Source organism: Rhyacophila brunnea, unplaced genomic scaffold, assembly GCF_057557595.1.
Source record: "Rhyacophila brunnea isolate RB1 unplaced genomic scaffold, BYU_Rbru_1.0 scaffold_15, whole genome shotgun sequence".
Lineage (NCBI taxonomy): Eukaryota > Metazoa > Arthropoda > Insecta > Trichoptera > Rhyacophilidae > Rhyacophila > Rhyacophila brunnea.
The window spans coordinates 16911013-16920702 of record NW_028232806.1 but is presented as its reverse complement, the minus strand read 5'-3'; the positions used below and the strand labels follow the sequence as shown (position 1 = coordinate 16920702).

The window sequence follows — 9690 nt, the reverse complement described above, 5'->3', positions numbered from 1 at the left end:
GAGACGTACCTATTAAAAAACTATGGGCTTTTATATCTGCGTGTGGTCCTGTTTGAAAGATTGCGAGATTGTTTTGTGGCTCACTTAATCAGTAGCCCAAAGGTGTTTTTTGTTTTTAATTTACATACGTTTTGGCCTCATCTCTATATTATAAGAAGGTTTTCTTCAACAATTCTTTCATTATTATAATGAAATTGTTTTATATTAGGTACCTATTAGCCAAATAAATAATTATGACTACATTTATTTATTGAGTGTTGGAACATATGGGAAAAATAAAGTCGTGACTATCTTCATTACGATGTCTTATTTGAGTTGTTTCGCAACAGTATAGTCCAGTCTGGAGATTGAATATGGCGGTGCGCGAACCAATTTGGCGAGACAGCCTGTGACAGAAGTGCGATTAGTGAATGAAATATACTAAATATTTAGTGAAAATGAAATAAAACTGCATTATTAGTGAGTGACAAGTGTGTGCCACAATGTTACAGACCGGCATATGTGGATTTGGATCAAGATTATGGATACTTCTGCAGCTCTACTTTGCGTTGTTTACATATGTCCAAGGTAAACTTCCTACAGCAAATGTTTCATATTTAGCGATTTTATGTATCACCACGGCGTATTGTATGTCAATATTTACACAGCGATATGGGGAAACAAAGAAACTGTGTCCGAGGAGAGTTTTTGTCGATGAGAACACCACATTTGTGGAGTGCAACGTTTTTTTGTTGTCAAGTAATTTTTGCTTACTTACGTCGATGTATATTTTACGTTTGTATGTACTTTTGTTATAGTAAAAGGGTCCACTCACACAAAAATCTTATTCTCACACATCATCTTACTCCTTGTGCATCTGTTTTGTGAATGTATTATTTAGATTTTTACCATTTCTTCATCAATTAATATCTGACAGAAGACAAAATATTCCCACAGAATCTGTTGTACAATCAAAGGTTCATTCGAGTCTCGTCGTGAATGTGATAATTAATACATTTATTTTAATAAAATGTACTACATATTTCTTATCGTCTTATTATTTATAAACATTGTAAACTGTGCATATCAATATTTTAATATCTTATCTGCCGCGATTAGTCGAGCTTGAAATTGTTATAATCTCCGATATAATCAAATATAATGTAGGTAGGTATATTATCTTCTCAGTCATGACCTCATGACTGAAGATCGCGACCCACATGGTGGTACCACATCCTCCGTGCAACACGCATTATATTTTTAAATAATTGTTGAGGGAAATCCCGCGCCACTTATAATTTGGTTAACCTATCTGGCGAAAGCTTTTCCACGTTCTCTATGATCTTTGACTATACTAACACTACCCGATATTTCCTATCAATACATGCTATTCTCTTAAGAATATTATTTAATACACATTTCCTACAATCTAGTCAAGATTTGGTCAGTCTATCTAGTTATCTAACTTTTTTATTAGTACAATAGGTATAGGGTAGGAGTTAGGTCTTCGCTAATTATTAAACTTATTCATTTTCTAATTGGCGGATCAAGAGTTACGGATAATGAATGATATTATAATTATTATTCTATCCTGCGTCGAAACATAATATTATTTTAGGTATTTAATTAAATATCTACTCATGTCGTATTTCCCGGTCATATCTTGCCAAACCCTGCTTATCAGAAAGCATGGCAAAGGCAATTTTCGCGCCTACATAAATGTAGTTTTTGGCCAGACCAGGCAATTATTAAGATTTCGCTAATTTCTTTATTAAAGTCGATAGGACGCAATAAAGGTTACATGTAAATTGTACGTAAAACATGAGCTTTCTATCGGCAAGAAATGATCGTATACTACCTAGGTATACAGTCTCCAATTTTATTAGGTTCAATAGGTATGAACATTACTTAATTCAATATTCATAGCCGATTTTGGCTAAATTCATGAATTCAAGAACCTAACATAACCCATCTTAACCTAACAAATAATCCTCCTATCGGCTATTTTCTAAATTTGTTTGCCGCTGAGGTCCTGTAAACCGACAAGACCGTGTTTTATTTAACCATGAATTTTATCTCAGTACTATACGACCCGAAGACGTTGGACGGTCTTTAATATACGACTATATATTTCCGGACACGCGCAATAAATGGGTTGGAAGGGCCTCGGGTTGTACAACACTGTTTTATGTTATCCAGTTATTTATTTATTTAAGAAAAAACATTGTGGACATAACAAATCAAAATTCCGGACGTTCACAACATGAGATTTACATTATAACAATTAATATTACTCTCACAAGAAGGGAGAAAATAATAATAATAATAAAAGAACATAAACAATTTTATACAATAAAATACAGTTTCACAAACAAAATGCAAAGTAGGTACATCATTGAAAGTGTCTCATGTCGGGAGGGAGCGCATTTACTAGTCTTGTACCCCTCGCTAATGGTGCCTGAGAGATAGGCTTGACTCGAGGAAACAGTTTTGATCCAGAATAGGTCATGGCTGCGACCACGTAAGTAATTGACATGCGCATATAAATTTAAATTCTTTAGGACGCCAGGATTGGGTACCATCCCTCGTGATAGCAGGCAAAAATGTTTCAAGAGCAGAAGTGTCCTATGAGATTCAAGAGAGTGAAAAGTGAGCATGCCTTGTAGAAAGGCAGTCGGAAAGTAATCGTTTGACGAATTATTTAAAGGAAAATGTCTATAAATGGGGTCTTCTAGACGCCCTCTAAAATAAGCTTGTAGGAGACTTCATAAGGACTCGATATCCATATTCGAGAATACTACGAGAATGACATTTGAATTCTTGAATGGTTTGGATTGTCGCATGATGAATCCTAGAAGCTTCTTGCACGTAGAGCTGTAGATGCTGGTGAAAAGATAACGAAGAGTCAAAAATGATGCCAAGATCTTTCGCCTCAGATTGGCGCTTTAATGAACTTTTTCATTAAGTTATTTATCTCAATCTATATTTTTGATTATAGGTATAATTTTTTCATCGAAACTAAACATTTTAATATGTAGGTAAGTAAGTAGGTATTATAATATAATACTTGATACTTATAGAAGACGTAAAATTTTAAATCTTTAAAGTTAATGTAGGTACTTAGTAAATATTTAGTAGGTATGGGAAACTGGTCGAAATTTAATGGTAAAATGATCTATCCCTGGGAAGCATAGGTCACATCAATCGGCCATGGACTATTTCCGAGTAACTAACACTGGCCACGTACATAAATAATAAAGTACCTTTTAATTTTCCAACAAAGAAATCAAATAATATTGTTTATTTATTATTAATTGTTGACATACCTATTAATTTGTATAATGGTATTCTTTTGAATCAAATGTATCATTTTTTGTTTCTGAAAAAAATAATGACGTAGTATTAATTATTATTATTAGATACAGTTTTTTATAATCATCACAAAATTGATGCATCTAGTTATTGGTTTAATTGATTTTTGCAATCGACGATATACCTACCTAATATCAAGTGCACCTATTGAACAGCGTCGCCCAATTTTTTTGTCGTTGCTAGATATATTTAATTTTTCAGTTTAACGATCATTGATTTCTCTATATTATTTTAATATCCCACGTGACAGATTAATAAGATAGAAATGCGATAACCAGTCGCCATAGGTCAGGACTATGACGTGAATTTTGATTTATAATTTTAATGATTTGCAAGCCATCAAACGCGAGAAATAAACCCCCCTGAATATCCTCAAATATTACCAATATTGAATGCGCGTTGCGTTTGCGTGACAAACTGCATATTATTATGATACAAACGTAAATATTGAAAAAAACATATTCTTTAAAACGTGTTTGAAGTTATCCCATATTTTTCCACATTCGCGAATCGTATCTTACAATAATTAAATCCTGAAGGTAACGCACTTTGCATTATTTTTACCTACATGTCTTTGGCGATATACCTACTCCATCATTTGCAAAAATTCCCTGTCCAAGATAGTACCTATATTAATTGTTGTACATAAACACTCCACTGGCTACATGTATATTCCTAAGGATTTTTCAATTTTGAGAATATCTAGCAGTCCCCTATTTTCTGCCAATTAGCGTATTATCTCATCATGCGCATTGTTGCAGACTGCAAAAATATATTATTTCCATACGAGGTTAAAAGCTAGTTGTGAGAAAAAAACCCTAAATAGGTACGTCATATTATTCAAATTCAAGAGCTTTTTTCCGTTCACCACTGAAGTCATCTTGCATACTTGCATCTTGGAATACAGCGGAAAACGCATTTTGAAAATAGCCGATAAACTGGATTATTTGTTAGTTTGGGTTAGTTTATGTTAGGTTAGGTTTGGTTAGGTTAACCTAACAAATAATCCAGTTTATCGGCTATTTTCAAAATGCGTTTTCCGCTGTATTCCGTATAACCGAACAGTACCGTCATCTTTTTCCAAATTCGACTCGTTTTAGCTTAAAAAAACGCTCAGGATTAGTGTTTCGATATTTTTTAGCCTTTTCATTGGGTCTATTCTATACTTATCGAACACTAAATTGATAAATAGTATCAAACTTAGGGTAGGTTTGTATCAAAATATTAGCACTTATTGTAACAATTACACGAAGCCGGTTTTTATTGTTGCAATAAGTGCGATATTTTAACAGCAGCAAGATAGGTGCTGTTAAAATATAGCACTTATTGCAACAATAAAAACCGCCTTCGTGTAATTGTTACAATAAGTGCTAATATTTTGATACAAACCTACCCTAAGTTTGATAATATTTTTCACTTTATCACTTTAGCGGTCGATAAGCATAGAATAGACCCACATGAAATGTTTTAAGCGGTTTTTGTTGTCGAATAACTCTAGATTTAACGCCATATGCCGGATGCATTTTTTGCAAGCTAGATGCCAAGTCAAAAACGCTAGATCTGTCAAGAAAAGTGCTACGTGGGAAACGCTGATCGTGCACAATATAATAAGTCAACGATTGCAGTGATGGAAATAAAGACAGTCCAGTGCTGTGCACGACACCACATGACACGTGGATATTATTAGTGTCGATGATAAACTGCACCGAGGAAGACAGTAGGGACCGCCATCTTCTATTTTGAGATTTTAGCGGTTTGTGAAGCATTACGAGCCCGAATAGGGGGGCCCCCTTGCAGCTTGCAAGCCGCGAGAACATCATCGCGATGTCTAAATAAATACATAATGATCACGCCAGAGATTATTTAATGGTCTTTCTTCGGAGAATTCTCCTTATAATCACGTACTCATTTGAAAATAAAAATAATGTATTACTTTAACTTTAAGACGTACTCGTAACATAATTTGAGGCAGATTAAATCGGAATTATTGTTATGAAACAAAAAATGTATTCATTCAACACATTAATCTTTCTTTGTCCATATCAGTGATCAGTGATCACTATATCTGGTATCACGTGGCCACGACGCGGTGTTTCCGAGAGTCCCTATATGGCGCCTGTTTCATTGTGTCTTACTTGGTTATGCCAGAATCCCATGCTCCGCCATATACACACTATGGGTAACATTTATCAGTTTCAGTGTTGCCAACCGTTCTATAATTATAGTATTTGTACCATAATTTTGGTCCGCGTACTATGTACGATATAAAACAGGTATTCATCATCAGCCGGGGTCAATCCACTGCTGGATGAAGGCCTCCCCAAGCTTCTTCCAACTCTCTCGGTCCTGTGTCGTTCGCTGCTACGTATTTCCGCCGAATTTTACCAGTTCGTCAATCCAGCGGCTTTAAGGGCGACCCTGTGGCCGTTTCGTGCCCCTTGGGTACCACTGGATGAGGGCATTTGTCCAGCGGCCGTCCTTTCGGCGAGCAATGTGCCCCGCCCATCTCCATTTCAGCTGTTTGGCAACGTCTATTACATCGCGTACTCCTGTCTGCTTCCTAACCCATTCGTTTCTCTTACGGTCCTTTCGCGTGATGCCCAATATACACCTCTCCGTGCCTCGCTGTGCGACTCTTAGCCTTTGGACATCTCTCGTGTTGAGGGTCCACGTCTCGCAGCAGCCATACGTGAGCACGGGTAGCACTCATTGGTTGAACACCCTACGCTTAAGACATAATGGTAGGTCACTCTTGAAGATACTATTCAGACGTCCGAATATATATAATATATATAACAACACAACTATATTCCCCTTCAAACCAAACCGCCCCGCACCACACTCTGTCTTAATCGAGCTTATCGCGAGGCTCTACATTTGGATGTGAAGCATCAGCAGTTTTTTACGCGTTGTGCACAGTGTTGCGAACTGTCGTTGACAAAAACATGCGAGACGGGGTACGAAAACAAGCTATTTGGCATGAAAAACGCTAGATTATTTGATTATTTCTCAAGTATCGACCTACCTTCATTACGTATCTGTAAAAATAAACTAAATATCTAGCTTATTTTATGCACATTTAAAGCTGTTGAACTAGATGCCTATCGATAAATGCTGGATCTGGCAAGAAAAACGCTAAGTTGGCAACGCTGTTTGGGCATGCCTGTTCTACGTCTTCGTAAAGCGTCATGGGTCGCTACCACCGTCAGAATGCAAGCGTTGGACAGGCGGCATTTGGTCTGACGTTCTAACCCCTAATCCCGTATTGAGTTGAGTGGGTGTTCCGGCCATTCCAATACGGATACATAGTTATAGTAATCCACTGAGTATTTAAAGAAGTCGACACTCGACGTTATATAGTTACTGATCGGAGTTAAATCTAGACATGTGCTCATTCAGGTAGTTGTTAATAATTGTACAATATTTTAGTTATCTCCATGTTTTATCTATTCGACGTTAGTTATCTGTTTCTTGAAATCAACTAACCGAAACAGTGATGATGCGAGACTGAACCAGTTTCGTAGATTCTTTAATTACAAAGTTGTTCTCACTTTCATATATTTGTTACATTCCATATTGTCGAATGAAATATCTACTGGAGTTTTCGCTCTATCTTCACTATTTTTTTGCTTCTGTAAAAATCGTTCCTTTGTGCATACAGCATGCAATGGCACTATCGCATCGACATGCATTCGTGTACGTACTTGTGGGTGCTTAAGTACACCATCGCAGCCTGACCGAAGTATTCCTACTATACTGCAATGCAAGCTATACTTTTTGAATAGCCATTTTTATCGCGCATGCCTTTGTATTGTGCCATTCGTAATGTCGAGATGGTTGCCCTCTTCGAATCGCTTTCGACGCTCTTGCTCAGCGACTATTATGCATTTTTCCAGTGATGGAAAATCTAAGAAACCTTCTTGGACGATGAAACCATTATTATTATTATTACCATGTTCTTGCTAAGTATTGGTACATTACGCTGTTTTGGTCATGTATATCAGATGCTTTGCACTTTACAGTTTACATGATCCTGGAATCTGGGATCAAGGAATCTGTTGAAGATTAGCAAGTAACAATAATAATAATTATTGCTCTAGTAGATTCAACGCATCTGTTCTATTTTATTTATTAAGGAAACAAACAGTTACTTACATTTTCTTACAAAACTATGTTAAAAATAGAATAATGAAAAGTTATTGCAACCAGCAAAGTTTCCATAAACAAATTATAATATAGTTAAGCCTAACAGGATAGATAGTAACAATAACACAAATAGGTATAAAGAAATTACATAAGAAAAATGAGGAAGAATAATGAATAATTATATTTAAAAAAATAACATTTTTTTAAATATATATATCTATATCTATTTATACAAAATGTTGGAGACAGCGCGTTTATGAATTATTGAAATTACGAGGGTGGGTCAATAAGTCCTTAGAAAAGCCGACAAGTGGCGCGACTAGTACTGTAAGCGGTTTGTTTTCATGCAGCGGCACTACCGATTCAGTATGCTGCGAAGTTTCAATCAGATTGGTCGGGTTGTTGTGTGTTTCTCGTACATTAAAAAAAAAAAATGCTTGTGGAAAATGGAAAAATGGAAAATGGAGAAAATTGAGTTTAGAGCTGTTATTAAACATTTTAATATAAAAGGGTTAACAGCAAAGGAAATAAAAAATTAGTTGGATTTAGTTCACGGCATATCTGCTCCTTCACTTGCAACTATTTATAACTGGTTAAATGAATTTAAACGTGGTCGTACATCAACAAAGGATGAACCACGCTCAGGACGTCCTGTAGAGGTGACTACACCAGAAATGATCAATAAAATCCACGATATGGTGTTAAGTGACCGAAGATTAAAGTTGAGTGAGATAATTGAGGTTACAGGGATCTCAAAAGGTAGCGTCATTTCTATATTACATGACAAATTGGGCATGAAAAAAATTTCTGCAAGATGGGTGCCGCGTTTGCTCACAGTCGACAATAAACGCAATAGGGTGGTGGCCTCTAAAGCCCTGTTGTCGCTCATGCAACGCAATCCGGATGAATTTTTTCGTCGCTTTGTGACTGTAGATGAAACATGGATACACCACTATACTCCCGAGACGAAAGAACAGTCAAAGCAGTGGATTGCGAAAGGCGAACCATGTCCAAAGAAGGCGAAAACCGTAAAATCAGCTGGTAAGGTTATGGCTACTGTATTTTGGGATGCACGTGGAATTATTTTCGTTGACTATTTGGAAAAAGGAAAAACAATAACAGGGGATTATTATGCATCTTTATTGGACCAGCTAAAAAACAAAATTGAAGAAAAACGGCCTCATTTAAACAGGAAAAAAATCCTCTTTCATCAGGACAATACCCATGTTCACACATGTTTACGATCAATGGCTAAAATTGAAGAATTGAAGTTCGAATTGGTCGACCACCCACCGTATTCGCCAGATTTAGCCCCCAGTGACTTTTTCCTTTTCCCAAACTTAAAAAAATGGCTAAGTGGACAACGTTTTTTTTCAAATGAAGAAGTCATCGATCGGACAAATGCTTATTTTGAGGACCTTCCGAAAACTTATTTTTCTGACGGTTTAAAAAAAATTGAGAAACGTCTAACCAAGTGTATTGAGCTCCAAGGAGATTATGTTGAGAAATAAAAAAAAATACATAAATAAAAACTGTTTTAATGCTTTTTTCTAAGGAATTATTGACCCACCCTCGTATCAACGGTGGAGAAATACATATTGTAATTTAGACAAGAACGCCGAATAAAAGAATTTTGTGCATAGCTAGAATCGCTACGGCTGACATGTTACGAAGCTTGGTTTCGCGTAAATCTTGATGGACAATGGAAACCCACCCTTTCGAGTAGGTTTGGCGAATCAACAATACCACTGATAATTTTGAAAAGAAAATATTGATCAGATATAGAACGTAAACTTTCCAAAGATGGTACCATAAGCGTTGCAGTGGTCGAAATAGAATTAGATAAATCATAACAGTAAGCTTTGAAATTTACTGCTTCGAGACGAGAAAAGAATAGTAGTTCTGCAAAAACAAAATTATACGCGTTTATATTTTCGTATTAAATCTTTCAAAATAGTAGTTTTGTCATATAATTCTAGAATTACACGTATTTGTTGACATTTTACGCGGAATTAAAATTATAGTACAATAACTGGTATACCTGCGGGTAGTGTGGTTGGCAATATTGTCGTTCTGTGGAAATATTTCAGGACAACTTTGGTAGTAGGTCCTACAGCTCGAGTCAGTCCCCTGCATAATTCACTCCCATCCTGTTTCGCTGTGCTGTAACTGTCTTGTAATGGACGGTGGAGA

General features: G+C 36.1%; 1 protein-coding gene across 2 annotated transcripts in view; it reads left to right on the top strand.

Annotated features, from left to right (window-relative positions):
* Positions 1–337: 337 nt before the first annotated feature.
* fra (neogenin protein frazzled) overlaps positions 338–9690 on the top strand; it is a 181461-nt gene continuing 172108 nt past the window's right edge. For both annotated transcript variants that reach the window (XM_085943016.1, XM_085943015.1), the window contains exon 1: positions 338–567. In XM_085943016.1, the coding sequence (XP_085799142.1) occupies positions 483–567 (85 nt within the window). In that variant the 5' untranslated portion in view covers positions 338–482. The remainder of the gene's footprint in view (positions 568–9690) is intronic.